This window comes from Schistocerca cancellata, chromosome 6, assembly GCF_023864275.1.
Source record: "Schistocerca cancellata isolate TAMUIC-IGC-003103 chromosome 6, iqSchCanc2.1, whole genome shotgun sequence".
In the NCBI taxonomy this organism is placed as follows: domain Eukaryota; kingdom Metazoa; phylum Arthropoda; class Insecta; order Orthoptera; family Acrididae; genus Schistocerca; species Schistocerca cancellata.
In genome coordinates, this window is record NC_064631.1 from 117,813,678 (window position 1) to 117,831,880 (window position 18,203).

Below are 18,203 nucleotides of genomic sequence, written 5' to 3' on the forward strand. Positions count from 1 at the left end.
AGCCGACATCCTATCGGTTGGTTGGCAACATTCGTGTCGGGCGACCGCTCGTGGCCTGACTGCCCTCTTCTGCCTCAGCTTCATCGGCACCACTCAGTAAATTCTGCGACGCACCATGGATCCGTGGATCCATGGAACTCAGAGTTTTACTCGGTCGGCTCTTTGTTCGTAAATATAGGCAGTAGTATTGTACTAAAACACTGGTTGTCGTTTGAAAATTTGTTCCGTTATTATACTGCCTTTCCTTTCTGGTTTGTGCCCGATCATTAATGTTCTAATTAATCATCTCTTGGTACTAAATACAATAGTTACGAAAAGTAGCAATAGATGGTGCTATAAGCATCATAATTTAATGGTGGGTGACTAAAATGATAAATGAATCGTGCAACTATGCCTCAGGTGTGCGTCTGACGTTAAACAAACTGTACCACTCAGCGTGCATGGGTGTACAGGTGTGATACTGTTAGTTACGAAAGCTCATCCGCCACGGCAAGCTCATATCTGATCGGATGGGGAAAGATCGATTTTTAATTGTCCTGAGGCCAAAACCGCATACAAAGCATCGACCACATCGGTTTTTACTTGTTCTGAGGCCAAAAACCGTATAAAAAGCCTCAATCACATCGGTTTCTAATAGTCTTGAGGTCAAAAACCGCATAAAAAACATCAATCAAAATCAAATCGGATTATTAATTTCCGCGTGACTTGCACAAAACATGTTCAATACGCTGTCCACCGTTTTCTGCAACAAGTTGAAATCGAGAAACAGCATGTTCCGCAACAGATCGAAGTGTTTCCGGGGTCTCGTTCAGAATCTGTTGCACAATGCGTTACTTCAGTTCAGATAAGTTTGCAATCGGAACACTGAATACAACATGTTTGAGATAGCCCCACAGCCAGAAGTCACACGGATTACGATCAGGTGATAGGAACGGCCAGGGTGTAGGGAAATGGAGGCTGATAATTCTTGCGTTTCCGAAATGGCGCTTCAGCAGCTGCTTAACTGGATTTGCAATTTCCGATGTGCGCACCATCTTGCATAAAAATGATCTCATCCCCACATCCACGCTGTTGACAAGGTGGAACGCCGTGGTTGTGCAAAAGACACTCATAGAACTTAGCAGTGACGGTACAGGTAGCAGGACCGGATGGACTAGCCTCTTCCAAAAAATATGGCCCTATAATAAATGCTGCCGTAAACCCGCACCACACAGTGACCTTTTCAGGATGAAGTGGTACTGGTTGATTTGCGTGTGGGTTTTCCGTTGCCTATATTCGACCATTCTGTGTATCGATATTTCATGGCAGATGGAAGAGGGCTGCGTCTGTTCACAAAGTCTTCCACGGCCAATCATTGTCCATTTCCATGCGAGCAAGAAATTCTAAAGCAAAGGTCTCTCTTGCTAGAAGGTCAAAACGAAGCAACTCGTGCACATGGGTAATTTTGAATGGATAGCAAAGAAGAATATTACGTAGGATTTTACGCACTATGCTCACGGGTTTTTCAAATTTTCGGACAGTTCTCCGTGCACTACATATTTGCACACCGCCACTCGTCTTCTGCATTGCTGTTGCCATTGCTTCACCTGACGACGAATCGATTCGCTTCCTCCCTCTACCTAGTTGCACGCCAAAAGCACCCGTCTTTTCGAATTTCCGAATCATTTTCTCCAGACCCACGGCAGTCATCGGACCAACGCCTTTTTTCTAACCCTTCAATTTCCAGAACTTCTGCTGAGCGACATGTGCATAGTCATCATTCTTATAATACAGCTTTATAATCAGAGCGCTATCCTGCATTGAGACAGTCATGGCGAACGTCGGAGACGCGAAAGGAGGAAAGGCCGTGTACTCGGCGTGTTTATAACAACTTGAGTGGGTCGTGCGCATTGAAATTGTATTCATTTACATATTCTGACACATTCAGCGACATCTATTGATCAATTTTCACACTAGTTTTTTTTTCTTCTGCCATACGTTACCCCCCTTCTCCGATAATATTACGTTGCAATTTAACCGCAATCTAATCAGTGGTGTTGTTTCTACAGCAGTTTGAAAGTTTAACTATATTTATAATCACCCTGTATATATATCACCCAAAACTACAAAAGGCTGTTCACACATATGGTACCGAAGAAGCTACTGGTCTAGAACATTCTAGCGAACTGCAGAGCTGTAGAGAAATCTGTAAAGGATGGAGGTTTTGTGGAGCGTTTGGCTCTTCACCTTCAATTTAAACATAGATTATTAAGCCTCAATAGACTGAACGACCAGTGACTGCGCGACTACAACATTGCCGAAAAATCACTTCAGGCACTCGTATTCACGAAAGGAGTATGCGTACGGAGTGTTTTAAAATGGGACACAGGAATACAACTGGTGGTAGTAAATGCGCGTGCCAGAATGAGATCCATGAGAAGAATCGACAAGAAGTGTAGTCCATCTGTGAAGATAATAGCTTACAAAATGCTATTTCGACCCATATATGAATATATATGCAGAATGAAGCGACGGGTTTTGAAGTTTTACTAAGGCCGGGATTCGAATCTGTGTCTCTCGCTCAAGAAGCAGACGCGCTTAGCCACTGTTCCAGGGGGGCAACAGTGAGTTCGCACAACTGCACAGTCTACCCTAGCGCACATCCGTTCTCATTCCAAATTCCCACTGAAGCCCCTAGCTCGAAAATATTGCGGAGGCTTGTGTAGTGTTGGTTATAGAATCGAAAAATAGTTCAAAATTCAAAATGGTTCAAATGGCTCTGAGCACTATGGAACTTAACATCTGAGGTCATCAATCCCCTAGAACTTAAAACTACTTAAACCTAACTAACCTAAGGACATCACACACATCCATGCCCGAGGTAGGATTCGAACCGGCGCAGTTCCAGACTGAAGCGCCTAGAACCGCTCGGCCACAACGGGGAGACTTTCCAACTGCATTGGAATAATAACACAGCATCGAGCAGAACGGGGGATCCTGACTGAAACCCACACACAGGTGTTTTAATCAAATGAAACTATACGGTTCCAGAAAACTTCTCAAGTCTCAGACCCTAGTACGTATGTATGCAGACTGAACAGAAGAATGAAAATATTTGAATACTGCTCGTGCTTCTGGTACAGATAGGTATAGGAAATTCGGGAGATGCAAACTACAGCAATGTGTTCCGTCACCGTAAGCGCCATAAAGTCACGGAGATTCCCATCAAATTGCATTGGGAGAAGTGTTCTGTATCACGGTGTTGTACCCTGTCAAAATTCTGAGACAGTACCTTCTTGGAAGAGTCAGCGAATTTATTCAGCGAAATAGCTACGAGGGTAAAATCGGAGTGATGCGAACTCACACAGCAATTGACCCTTCATCTTTCTTACCGTCCACTACAAGGGGCTGGGACGAGAATGGAGGTGTGTGACAGTCTTACGCAAAGCGCCAGACTTCCTAAGGTGGTTTGCGGAGTGTGGCTGTAGATGCTGCAGACGTAAATTTCTATTCATCATTACTGTTTAAACTAAAGTCCTAAGTTCCACACACTGTCCGAAGCCGGCATTCCACAGGTACTTTGACGGATAGTCTCCAGAGAACACGTATAATATGTTGTAATTCGTACACTGATGGGCATTACTTGATGAATCGTCTTACACACGATCCAACAAAATCTCAAGTTATACTCTACGGTCAATTCTCTGTTGGACGTCGTGTGACGTGAACGACCTATATTCTTGCAGATTTTCCTCTTTCGTGGTAGACATTATGTACCTTCATTTAGCTTTTGCTGGTAATTGAAGCTGCTGCATCACATGTTAAATGAATGTCAGGAAGTTCCTCCCACGAGTAATGCTCCCAGTTTCCACAGCCAACTATGAACTAGAAACATGGTGCTCATCATAGACTATTGTTCTTTACTATTCGAGGTAATACTATCAACAGCGATGCCTCAAGCAGCTCTTAGTTAATAAGCATCAGCAGTTTCAGTCACCTGTCTCGCACTCTTTCCTCATTCAGTACCTCATACTGTCTTACACAATAATCTCCACAACCGTCTGCTTAATTTAAAACCCTAAAGGTCTGTTACACCTTTCGTATTGTCATATATACTTTGGAAGTATAAGTACAATCTTCCACCGGAATCTAAAGCTCTCTGCTGTCTCTTTGAAGCTACTGGAATTTTTTTTTCTAACTAATCATGCATTCAGTCGGGGATGTAACAAGTAAATCAGATATTATTCTCAGTCGGGGATGTAACAAGTAAATCAGGTATTATTCTGTTAACCAGATGATTGGAAATGTTGGATCGTAATATTCGCCATCATCATGAGCCTTTCAAAATGCATGTAACAGTGTCCATGAATGAAAGAGCAGCGATCTCATTTTAAAAACAACCTAAACTGACTTGATCCACGTATTTATATTTTAGCAGCAACTAATCGAGTTAACAGGTGGAAAACGCCTGCCTGAAGAAGTGTATGTCGTATACTCCTCAAGATAGTATCTGCTTTTTGCTGTCGTAGATATTTCTTTTCCTTGTACAAATATCTAAATCCTGATTTATGGCACATATAACAACTGTGGCATAAATCAGGATTTAGATATTTGTACACGGAAAACAACTGTGTCAACAGACAGATCTAGGGACGTGTTCTCTTGCTGTTTGGATAACATCTGATGCATCTGTGACTCACGGTAGGCCGTCCGCGGTGGTCTCGCCGTTCTAGGCGCTAAGTCCGGAACCGCGCGACTGCTACGGTCGCAGGTTCGAATCCTGCCTCGGGCATGGATGTGTGTGGTGTCCTTAGGTTAGTTAGGTTTAAGTAGTTCTAAGTTCTAGGGGACTGATGACCATAGATGTTAAGTCCCATTGTGCTCAGAGCCATTTGACTCACAGTAAGGTGCGTCTTTTCCTTGTACGAACAGTAATCTTGAACCTATGCATTATGATGTACAAATTTAGAAGTAGCCTGCAGTACACACGTCATCACTGAGAAAGTCTGTCATACTGCGTAATTCGGTATCCTCTGTGCGTCTTTAAAAATAGTGCTACAATTACGCTGGAGGTTCGTGACAAGAAGGAAAATCACCTTTGGGGAAAAGTACTTTATGTAATAGAAGTAGTAAATAACCGAACTTGTTCTCTTAGTAGACCTTTTCGGGTATTAATTAGAGAAGGTACACATTTGCGTTCTCAAACAAAGCTTGTAAAATTTAGATTACACAAGCGATATATACTAGGCGGTAATATGACATTTTTCAGATACTACAGATGCAAACCAGTACTCATTTGATTTTTGATAGGTTGACCTAGGAAACACACTCTATCGGCTATTCACAACACAGGAAGTCAAACATACTGTGATTTTTTAAAATCGATTCGGGACAGAATACTAAGTGAATTATGCAAAAAAGCGCGAAATTATCCTGAATAAAGTTTTCTTTTTCTTTTTTGAGTCATCAGTCTTCTTACTGGTCTGATGCGGCCCGCCACGAATTCCTCTACTACCAATATTTTCACATTGGGGTAACACTTGCTACTTATATCCTCAACTAATTTCTACACCTATTGGTAATGTCAGTATTCGACTGTAGTTTTCGTGGTCGTGCGGTAGCGTTCTCGCTTCCCACGCCTGGGTTCCCGGGTTCGATTCCCGGTGGGGTCAGGGATTTTCTCTGCCTCGTGATGACTGGGTGTTGTGTGATGTCCTTAGGTTAGTTAGGTTTAAGTAGTTTTAAGTTCTAGGGGACTGATGACCATAGATGTTAAGTCCCATAGTGCTCAGAGCCATTTGAACCATTTGACTGTTGTTTTTAATCTCTACTGCTCGCTCTAGTACCATGCAAGTTACTCCCTGATGTCGTAACGTACATCCTATCTTCCTGTCCCTTCTTCTTGCCATTGTTTTCTGTGTATTCATATTCTGCTATGAATCTTCCCATCTCATACCATACCTGTCCACCTAATTTTCAACATTCGTCTGTAGCACCACATCTCAAATGTTTCGATTCTCTTTTAGTACGGGTTCCCGCAGTCCATGTTTCATTACCCTACAATGCAGTGCTCCAAATGTACATTCCCAGAAATTTCTCCGTCAAACTATGGCCTTCTCTTGACCAGGAATGCCCTTTCTGCCAGTGCTGCTGCTGATGTCCACCTTGCTCCGTACATCATTAGTTATTTTGCTGCCTAGGTAGCAGAATTCCTTAACTTCATCAAATTTCTGATCCCCAGTTCTGATGTTAAACTTCTTGCTGTTCCGTTTCTGCTGCTTCTTCTATTTACTATTAATCCATATTCTGTTCTCTTTATTCCGTACATTCCATTCAACAGATTCTGTAATACTCCCTCACTTTCACTGAGGATAGCATTGCCACCAGTGAGTCGTATCATTATTACCCTTTCATCTTAAATTGTAATTCCACCCTTGAGTGTTTCTTTTGTTTCCGTCTTTCCTTTAACGATGTACACATCGAAAAGTAGGAGCGCAAGACTACATCCCTGACTTACACCCCGTTATGCGCTAACTCTTCTTTCTCGATTCTTCGTTCCCTCTTGATTCTTGTACATGTTATGTATTGCCTGTTTTTCCCTGCAGCTTACACCTGTTTTTCGCACCTTTTTCCAGGCCGACAATTGTTATGAAAGTGTCTCGAGTTTTCGTCAGTCTTGCTTCCATTATCAGCTGCAATATCAGAACTGCCTCAGTAGTGCCTCTACCTTTCCTGAAGTTGAACTGATCATCATCTAACACATCCCCAACGTGCCTGGACAACTCGAGCTCATGCAGGTGACAAAACTGTGAAAAAGTAAGTCACCTAGTAACCACGCAATCTCATCATCATTGGTCAAGTATTTCGGAATCTCATTTGGAATACGACCCTTTCGTCGTTGACCAGACTGACTTATGGCATCCGTCCTTCTCTCAAAATAATGTTGGGTGGCATGCCATGAGTGGGTGAAGATGTTAACGGTGAGATACTTCTCAACTGAGTACATTCGCGGGAATGCATGTGGGGAAATAATGTAACAAGAGATGACACACATATCCGCTTCCTTTTTTTGGACTGAGAGGAACTAAGCTTTACAAATCTTCTATTTACGTCTTACATTTGTCCGATAACCTATCAAGCAAATGTTAGTCCTCGTACAATTTTTACTTTATATTAATATTTCTTATAATATTATTTTGAAAAATTTATCTTACACCCATTAAGCCAGAAATTAATAGTCATCTCTTAAATAGCTATAATAGTAAGGTACCCGTAAACAACCTGGAGTTGTTTCATCACCAGTTGTTGCTCCAGATCATTCCACTTCATTTGACCCACTACTGACAGAATAGAAATAACCGTGTAAACAGGGGCTCACTACATTGTGTACCAGCTCCATTCACTGAGTCTAATAAGGCACTTCCCATTTGACAAAACAGACAAAAAGAAGATAAACAACACTTCTTCGCATTTTTAATTAGTAATGATCGTTATATTGGCTTTCGTGTGCTTTGTTAGAGAGCACTGCTACTCGTGACACAAAATTACTAGGGAGGTGGCGTTATCCGAATGTGTCGGACATCATGAAAGGTCATTAGAATATTATTCGCAGTGCTGTTTTGAGAGGTATGCGATGTGTAAATGGATGTAGAAGGAAATGATTGTAGGAGTAGCCTCGGAGCTTCCGGACTCCTTTCCTAATGTACTTCTGATCAAAAAGCAATTCTGGTAGCTGGAGTCAGAGGTCTCTCTTAAACCCGCCCTTTGAATTTTAGCGGTGATATTTTCATGAAAACTTTCATTTCCTAACCTATATTTCCTTAGAAGTCAAACAACAATTTTCATAGCTTTAGCTTTATATACGTTTTAATATAATTAAATATTTTCATAGAAATTTTCATCCCCTATTTCACCACTTAAGAGGTTGAATTTCCTAAATACACTGAAACACATATTTCATTGTTTCTAGCCGAGGAGCCAAATTCTGGTTTTCAAAGATTTTGTTTCGAAAGCGCTTCCGTGATGCAATATCTCCGAAATAAGTTTCATCCCCTATTTTCGTCCTTAGACGTTAAATTTCGAAAAACAATGAAACAAATAACACTTTATTTCTAAGTGTGGAACCAAATACAAATTTTCTTAGCTCTAACTTCCAAATTTTTATTCAATAAGATATTTTTAAAAATTCATCCGCTATTTCACCCCCCTTGGAGGTTGAATTTCCAGAATTACTTCCAAATCAAATACCGTTTTTCGTAGATATAGCTTTGATAATGCTTAGTATATCTTCCATAACAATGTATTTTCAAAACAAATTTTCACCCACTCCTCAATCCTCTTAGTGATTGAATTCCTGAAGTTTCTGAAGTAAGAATTTTTTATTTCTGGCTGAGAAACCAAAGATCAATTTTCGTGGTTTCGGCTTCAAAATTTAATTAAACCCCACATACTTTCAGTAAATCTGTCGTCCCACATATCATCCTCTTAGGGATGCAACTTCGAACAATCTGTTACTGAATCATTCATGCAGTACAAGATAAGCATCCTGTCCAAATTTCAATTTGCTGTCCTTGGCAGCTTGGGCTGGTCGATGAGGAGTCAGTAAATCAGTCAAGTCCTATTTCACCCTATTACGATTTGAATTTCCAGAAATACTGAAACTTTATTTTTATTTTACCAGTCGAGAAACCAAACACATTTCTTAAGTTTACTTTTAAAAATGCTCGAATAATGGAATATTTTCATAAATATTTTCATCCCCCATTTCACCCTGTTAGAGATACACTTTCCAAAAACCCTTAAAAACACGGTTTTTATTTCTAACCAAGAAGTCATATACCAACTTCCATAGATGTATCTTTGGAAATGGTTTGATAGTACTTTCATAATGAATTGTTTCGAAAAAAAGCTATCACCCACTATTTCACCCAAATATGATTTAAATACCCAAAAAGATGAAACAAGTATTTATTAATTTCTGACCAAGGAACCAAATACCAGTTTTCGTAGTTCTAGCTTAAAACTTGCGTTATTAGGGAGATATTTTCAAAAACCATTGGAGCCTCTTTCACCCTCTAATGGGTGGCATTACGGAAAATCTCTTCCTAAACGATGCCCTCTTCAAACTTTAAGTTTCGGTATGGGCTGGGCGACTATGTCAGGACATTTTCTTTAATATACAGAGAGAAGCTCTTAGATCAAAATTCTGCATACGTTATTTCGTAGACATAGAGCTACATCAAAGTTATTTCATTTCTTCAATTACATTCCATTTTAACACACAAAATGATGGGATAATTAGTAGGAAAGGTTAGAAAAGAATATGTCTTGTTCATCATAATTTTATTCCATTCAATTATCAGATGTAATCCATAGAGAACTTAACACATTTCATCATAACCTCAGTATCTGTAGGCGGACAGCTGAGATATTTCAACAAAGAACACTTCAAACATGCTTTGAGTCAAACATTTGGTGGCTGAACACTGGGTGATTACACAAATATTGTCTTAATGGAGGGTTATTCATGTTAGACGGAACATCCGGCGTTTGCAGGGTAATCGCATACCCTCAGCTCGGCGTTGTACTGCAGTCCTGCTGGGCACGGGATCAACCAGGCAACTCCGTTCTCGTCGCACTTGTAGAAGCTGTTACAGTCGCTTGGGTTAGGCAATTGGGTGACGTCATCCGGATTCCAAGGTGGGCATGTGGGAGCGTCTGCAACTGGTTCCTGTGGGCTTTCGCCATTACCAGAGCCAGTATTTCCGTTGTCTTGGCCGCCATTAGAGGAATCGTCGCCAGATGGGTTACTTGGATCAGCAGACGACGAGCAACCAGCACTTTCTGGGTAGTCGCATACCCTCAGCTTCGCATTGTACTCGAGTCCAGCTGGGCATGGTATGAGCCAAGCCACTCCATTCTCGTCGCATTTGTAGAAGCTGCTGCAGTCACTGGGATTGGGCAACTGTGTGACGTCATTTGGATTCCAAGCTGGACAAGTAGGAGCATCTCCAGCTGGTGGATTTGGACTCACATCATTACCCCCATTAGAATTTCCGTTATCTTCACCCCCCTCAGAAGGTGTATCATCAGATGGGTTGCTTGGTGCAGATGATGAACAACCAGCATTTTCTGGGTAGTCACACACTCTCAGATCTGCATTGTATTCGAGACCGGCTGGGCATTCAATGACCCAGGCAACGCCGTTCTCGTCACACTTGTAGAAGCTGCTGCAGTCATTCGGATTGGGCAGCTGGGTGACGTCATTAGGATTCCATGGGGGACAGGTGGGGGCGTCGCCAGATGGTGGAGCTGGTGAATCGCCTCCGTTATCATCTGATCCCCCACCATTTCCATTGTCGTCGTCAGCTGGTGGAGACGGTGATGAAGAGCAACCAGCTCTCTCTGGGAAGTCACACACCTTCAGATTTGGATTGAACTCGAGGTTTGCTGGGCATGGGATGACCGTTGCAACGCCTGATGGCTCACATTGTAGGAAGCTTCTGCAGCTGTCCGGGTTCGGAAATGGCCCAGAAGCTCCCTTGCAAGTTGCACTCATCTGAAAGAAATAGCGTATTTGTTAGTATTACTGGGTTTTCATTATCATTATATTCTATTAGCAATACACAGGGTTATTTCTATCGTCAGTATCTCCTCGTTTGTCTAGGATTACTTTCAGAATATTTTGGTACAGTGGCTTGTGGCTTTCAGAGAATCGCTAGAGAAATATATCAGTTCGTCTGATTTCTTTTTTTTTTTTTTTGTGTCATGTTGACAGATTCTTCCGTCAGTTCTTGCTAGAGCAACATTATAATAAATGAGAATCGCCAGTTTGCTTAAGTTCTACAGTATTAGTTTTATTGTTAAACGGTTTTCGGCTTACGAGTTTGAGTAAATGTCTGAAGATGGCCTTGTTAACAGTAAAACTAATATTGTAGAAGAAAAGGAAACTGGTGTTTTTGTTTTATTCTTTTTTTTTATCTCCGTTTACCTTTGTATCCGCACTGAACTGAAATTGCTTGCACCATTATGGAAATATAGGAAGTAGTGCTGTGTGACTTATTCGAAAACAAACTTCGAGCATTCACTAGTGATACTTATGATGATAAAAGTAATGCCTACTATTTCCCCTGAAGCGTGAATTTTACTACTTGCGTCCGATACACCTTTGTTTTTTCATGAGTGTTGACTGCAAATTATCAGTTATACATATTACTATGGATATGTTTACTGCCAGAGAGTTTCCAGATATGCATCTCTCAGTTGGGTCCACTCAATGCAGTGGAAAACAGTCCTGAAAACGATGTTCCTGCATCTACAGAAATAACATCAGCATATAAGCGTCTGTGGTGTCTGTGTGAAGGAACTGCCGAACAATTGTACGAGTATTGTGTAATCGACAGAATAAATGATAATCACAGTATTACTCTGTAAAGTGCCTCCAGAGAATACTTGTCTCCTCCGTCAAACTATTTAGAAAATATCTCTGATTATCTTCAAAATTTTGTCAGTGGAGCTGTGGTTCATCATCTACAAATACAGATCTACGTTCAGTGTTATTTCACGGAAATGATATTATCGTATGTAGGATGAACCATTTACGAAAATTCTTCAGCTGTTAGTGTTTTACCAACTGTATATGAGCAACATTTCAGTCTGTATCTGTAATGTTCATAATACTAAATATAGTGTTATATTAGTGTAACCAGTTAGCTTATAACTTTTTGTTAAGCAGTAGTGGCACAGTGCTTACCTTGGCGGTATATTCTTACTGCCTGCAAGAAAATGTAAGACTTTTTCTTGCTGATCGTTACCAGAGAAGATGGTCGAGAGAGAGGACACAGCATATTATAGCGAGAATGTGTGACATAGCAGTCTTCAAGACACTGCTTTCTCATAAGAATGGAAGACAAGAATACCAGCGAAAACTGACTTCGATCTCAAATGTCATACTGTAGACAATTCCGACTCGGTAATTCATGGTTATTTTCTTACAACTGTCACTAAACGTACATCCAACAAAATGCGAAAACATATTATAGCTTCTTTTTTTAGTCTTGTGAACATGAATGATTTTTAAGACTGGAAATTCAAATTCCATGTTCAGTAAGACACAGAAGTTAACTAAGTGAAAGGTAACAACATCGATGTTCCTGCAGTGTATAATCATTCCATTCCTATAATATTTTACTCCGTTACATGGTGTTAGTAAACTCTCATTACGAACTTCTACCTTTTGTTGACGGGAGTGAGTACATAATCTATGAATAGGAACCGATTTCGTTGCTACAGCTGTTTGAACACATGTTTGTTACGTAGGTGTGCAACAGGGTAGTAATGCTGAGGGGGGGGGGGGGGGGGGATGGACTGTAATCGGATTGGCTGATGTCATTTGACGTCTGTCCTGCCTCTTTGATCCGGTTCGAGCCTCAGTCAAATGTCTGTGACAGAGCAGTGTAGTTTAGTACACGTTTGCGTATTACATCGATGGATCCTTCTGAATGGCGAAGCTCGCGGAGGGGAAGCGATGCTCGTCGCCTTTGTCAAGATCGTTTTCCACAACGTCAGAACTCATCTTAACCCTTTGCGCAACAATAACGCAACGGCTTCGTGAAATGGTACCTTCACCGTCAGCTGACGTGACTGTGCTACACGAAGGAGACGACGCACATCCGAATAGGAAGAGACTGTACTGCATCACGTTGAACAGAACTCATGAACGAGTAAACGAGAAATTTCGTTGGCTATTAATAAGTGTAATTGTGAAACAAATGATGTCCTGGGTCCTGCCAACCAATTATTTGTAAAAGTGGTCTCGTTACCAACATGTTTGCAAGCTGCTGTAGCACGTGAACATATGTTTTCACATATAGGTTTCAATTTTAAATATTACACATTCAGTCGCGTCTACCAGTTGTAGAAGGTTGTAACGCGAATTTCTAAACACCCTTTAGGTATATAGATTATTAACCCTTTTATCGCAATTTCTTTTCGCCTCAAAGACTGAACATACTTGTAGAAGTATTGCGTAAGATAACAAATAGTAGCAGATTATACTTAGCCTTTAAATGAATTCACAATTTGGATATTATTTTAAATTAACAGCTATTTTCCTGAAACAATCGGACCGAGAATATTCCATGAAACAAATTTAGCAGAACTATTTCATCTTTGGCGATTATCACTTATGCAGTTTGGATTTAGAGAAAGCAAATATTAATAATACTAAGTTAATACTGGTAAACTGCTGGCTAGCATACTGATTGATTAGAATAATAATTCTGTACACACACCCACATTTGGAATCGATTACATTAACTGAGCGACAGGTTTCTTACTAAAGAACACACAACATAATATGCAGGTTGCTGCATACACTTACCACAGTCACCTTTCGGATGGAAGCTGCACTGCTGCTTCCAACCAAGGCCGCTAGCACGACGGTCACAAGTAGTGGAAACCCTGAAAAGTAAAGCACGATGTAACATGGATCCTATAACACAAGCTTGCTAACACGTAATGCATTTGTTTATTGCTCTGTGTGAAATTTTCGTTTTAAACAAAGCTAAGAAATTTCGACAATTTGCTCTTTCGTTATAAGTAATACTGATGGGAATTCTAAATGCTCATCCCACATTCCTCTCAGTGGGACAGAATGAGTTGTACTCGTAACATCCCATAAAATTAACATCGTTCGGTAGAAGGTTTTCCTTGTTATATTCAACGTTCGGCATACTTATCTATTCTTTATAAACTCAACTAGCATAAGAATTTAATGAAATCATGACCGACGGAACGTTAAATGTTAGCAGTTTGCTTACTAAACATACAGTGTAATAAAAGACAGTGGTAATCGTAGTCTGTTACAAATTATAATTAGCAAACATTAGATATCGTTTGAATTGTTCCGCAATACCCGCTATCGCTATTGTGCACGAGACAAACGTCGCTTGGCCTTGTCTCTGTTATTAGTTTGAATATTTTATACTTAGATAAAAGTGTGCACTGCATTTAGATGTTCTAAGTTTGCTTGTTACCTAAGCGTATACATGCTTTCAGAGTTCCCAGTATCTGTTTTTGTCGGCTATATCGAAACTTATTTCAGCTGTTGCTTTAGAGGTATACAGTAGAATAAATCAACTCCCTTACTTACTTATAAATATCTGAGATACGTTACCCAGAGAAACCACAATACACAACGCAGCACACAGTCAAGTGAACATTTTGGCACCAGCTCTATTCGAGAATATAAGTTTATTTATACGTGGTATATTTTCTAACCAAGCAGAAGCTATATTAAAGTCAATAAAGAGCGAGTATAGCGGCAATTGCATCTTACCTCTCATGTTTGCTCAAGTCACGTTACTGTCCGCAAAAGGTGGCTTAGACTTACATTCGTACCGCTTAAATAATCCCCGAACGGGCTATCTTCGTTCGTCAGACACAACCGCACGAACGTCAGCGTCGCAGATAAGAAACAAATCTGCCATTGTGGACAACGCATTCGTCTAGATGCATTCATTTCTTATCTGACACTGACAACTGCTGTTGCACAAGGTGAGAACATGTGTAATTTCCTGATAGCGTCATCTATAAATCTGCCTGTCACAGGGCGTGTTAAATTGTAAGAGGGCGTACTGAAGGTAATTGTCTATGTGTGAAAACACTTGTGGATTTTAAATAAAACAAATGTTATTAACATGCTGTGTTTTTTCCCTCATGCCTACATATTTATCTCTCAACATAGTCACCCTGTCGACGAACACATTTCTCCCAACGAGAGACAAATTTGATAATACCATCACTGTAGAATATTTGGCTTTGTTGACGGAGCCACAACGTCACATCTGCTTGCACTGCTTCATCACTTTCAAAGTGAATTCCACGAGGGTGTTCTGTAAGTTTTGGAAACGGATGAAACACGGATGGTGCTAATTCGGGACTTTCTGAAGGATCATTGATGACAGTGAACTCAAGACGTCGGATTGTTGCAGAGGTCACAGAGCTCTTGTGTGGTCTGTCGTTGCGATGCTGAAGGAGGAATGTGCTCCATGTTTGGACGAACTCTTGGAATTCGAAACTCGATTACAACAAGGTGTTTGTCACACACCACCATAGCTAAGTTACTCACTGCTATGTTACCTACCATGTTACATGCTACAATTCGGAACCCTCTAGCCTCGAAGGAAGAATAAAGATGAGAAACAAAGCTGTGGACTCTTAATAACGTTCGTTTTATTTAAACAGTTTGAAGATGCTTCGCTTAAAAAATTCGGAGGCATTTCTTTTCAGCACGCCCTCATAGAATCTCGCACACGAGTGTATGGGAACTGAAATAGCTTGGACCATTTTTCACTATAATCTTCGGGATCTACAAGCAAATCCATAGGTAAACACCATTTGAGAGGTAATTCTAATCATGTACCTTAAATTAAGCACAACAGTGCTGGAAACACGATGTTGGCGAACCCTTTACTTAGCAAATATAATTGACTGTGGCTCTATACCACAACGTTAATCTCAGACTAAAATGAGGAAACTGATAGCATGAAGACACAAATATAGCTCTCATTGTATAATCAAATGGAGTACATTTATGACCACATTGACCTGTTGCGAGAGCGGACCCTGTGCGACTTGCGTAGAAGCTTCATCAGTGCCCAACGGTCACAGCACAAATACTGAATTAACTGCATATTAACTGTTTGGCACTTCTTGCTACTATGCTGTCTGACAGTTGATAAGCATACACTACCCTGCGAGCCCTTCAGTCTATTACATAGCTTCCTTTGCAGCAGATGTTTTGGTTCCTCTTTCCTCTGTCCTACAAACAGCTTTGAAACGTTTCCTGTGGACTGTCTCGCCTCATGAGGCAAAATTAATTTGTGTAACCAAACATGACATGTGGTTTCCTAACTACCATGTACGTCATTAAATTACACTACAATGTAGATGGCACATAACAAACGTGAAACTTCCATACAGTGTACAAAGTAGTCATAAGCGACAGCTTTTACATGCTACTTATGAGCAGAGACAATGCAAACGTTGTCATTCGAAGACGCAATAGATATCTGGTCGTTAATGAAGCTGATGCTAAGTCTCGTGTAAGAAGCAGAAACGTCTGCCAGAACGAATCAGGCTTGGTCTGCAGTAGGTAAATGACGTATGGAGACAGTGATTCACCGTACCACGATATTGCTGCTCACTTTGCTCGTCAGTTATCCTAATGTGGAAACGGGGGTTGAAAAGTTTCGGATACAACGACATGTAAGATCTTAACGCCCTCGTGGATTAGCGCCCGAGATGACGGACATTCTGTTTCGTCGGGAATATTGAATTATAGACATACGTCACAAACATTGAGTGAGGGAAAAACACATTCTAAGACAGGAAAACAATGCACCAACGGGAGTCATACTGATTCCAGGGCATAAAGTCTTCGTAAATTCCATTCAATTTACTCAGTTAGATAGTAACAATGCCTAACAGACCGGCGCGTGGACTATATATGTAGATGTCAACATTCGAGAGTGGACATGTAGTTGGGTTCAAAGAAGACGGATGGAGTAATCGGCGAAACTTTGGAAAATTCAATAGGAGCCATACCACTATCGGACGATGTTGGCAACAATGGGTAAACCGTATTGGGATAAAAGTTCAAGGTGAAAGGATATCAGTGATACGATTCACAGATGACATTGCTATCGTCAATGAAAATGAAGAAGAACTGCATGGTCTACCGAATCGGATCAACGGCTAATGAGTACAGAGTGTGAATTGAGAGTAACTAGAAGAAAGGTAAAAGTAATGAGAAGTAGGAGATATGATAACAGCGAGAAAATTAACATCATTAAGTAGATGAAATTATTAAGGAACTCTGCTGGAAAGGCAGCAAAATAAACGTGACAAACGGAGCAAGGAGGACATCGAAAGCAGTCCAGCACTGGCAAAATGGGCATTCCTGGCCAAGAAAATTCTGCCGGTATGAAACATTGACCTTAACTCGAGACGAAATTTCTGAGAATATGCGTTTGCAGCACAGCATTGGGTAATAGTGAAACACGGACTTTTGGGGATACCGGAACAGAAGAGAATCGAAGCGTCTGAGATGTGGTGCTACACACGGAGATTGAAAGTTAGTTGGAGTGGTAAAGTAGGGAATGAGGAGATTCTGCGCAGAATTGAAGAGAAAAGGAATATGTGGAAAACATGGACAAGAAGAAGGGAGAGGATGACATGTGTTAAGACATCAGAGAACAGCTTCCATGGTATTAGATGGAGCTGTAGATGGTAATATCAGTAGAGAAAGACAGAGACTGAAATGTATTCAGCAAATAACTGAAGACGGTGATTGCAAGTGTTATTCTGAGATGAAAATGTTGGCACAGGAGAGGAATTCATGGCGGCTCGCATCGAACTATTCAGAAGAGTAATGACCCAAAAAATTAATTAATTAATAAACATCGTAAAATAAAAAGGCCAAATACAAAGTGAAGAAGGAAATGGTCGACCTAGATTGAGCAGACGTCAGAGGACCACTCAGAACCCTGCATTCCACATTATCATTGATCTGAATTTTGCTTCAGCGACCACAAGGATCACTAACAGAAAGAGGGCTGAGCTTACGGCGCCCCATGCGCCAACTACCATTGACCTCTGTACACCAGAAAGCCCGACTGCAGGGCTGTTGGGTACGTTCGGAATGGAACCTCATTGTCTGGAGTAGAAATATCTTCAGCGATGAGTCCCGCTAGGAATTGATCCCCGATGACCAGCAATGCCACAGACAAAGGTGGTACATCAAACTGTCACCTGAAAAATCAGTAGTGATAGTCTCTGTCGACAATCAGCAGTGATAGTCTCTGGGGGGCCATCTTATTTCTTAGTTTTACCACTTTGGCTCTCAGCACGGAGGTACATCGACTATATTCTTGGCCCCGATTTGTTGCCTTTAATGGTGAGCCATCCTGGGCTTACATTTCAGCAAGATAAAAACCGACCGCAAACGGCAAGAGTTTCTACTGATGGTCGTCGTCCTTGCTTTACCTTACCACGACCAATAAGGCCAACGGATCTTTTCCCCAATGAAGACCCTTGGAGCATTATAGGCAGTGCTCTCCAATCAGCTCGGCATTTGACAATTAAACACGCCTATTGAACTGCATTTAGCACGTAGCCCACAGGAGCAAGGCCAGTGCCAAGCTCAGTAACTGATTCCAAAA

At 41.0% G+C, this 18,203-nt stretch overlaps 1 protein-coding gene across 2 annotated transcripts in view; it reads right to left on the minus strand.

The window, feature by feature from the left end:
• Positions 1 to 9,302: 9,302 nt before the first annotated feature.
• LOC126191310 (chondroitin proteoglycan 2-like) overlaps positions 9,303 to 18,203 on the minus strand; it is a 49,105-nt gene continuing 40,204 nt past the window's right edge. Inside the window, exons 1-3 of one of the 2 annotated variants that reach the window (XM_049932141.1) lie at positions 14,318 to 14,435; positions 13,361 to 13,440; positions 9,303 to 10,537 (exon numbers count right to left, since the gene is read on the minus strand). In XM_049932141.1, coding sequence (XP_049788098.1) covers positions 9,509 to 10,537; positions 13,361 to 13,440; positions 14,318 to 14,324 — 1,116 coding nt within the window. In that variant the 5' untranslated portion in view covers positions 14,325 to 14,435 and the 3' untranslated portion in view covers positions 9,303 to 9,508. Of the gene's footprint in view, positions 10,538 to 13,360; positions 13,441 to 14,317; positions 14,436 to 18,203 lie in introns of those variants that run through there. The other variant, XM_049932142.1, reaches the window with a different exon arrangement.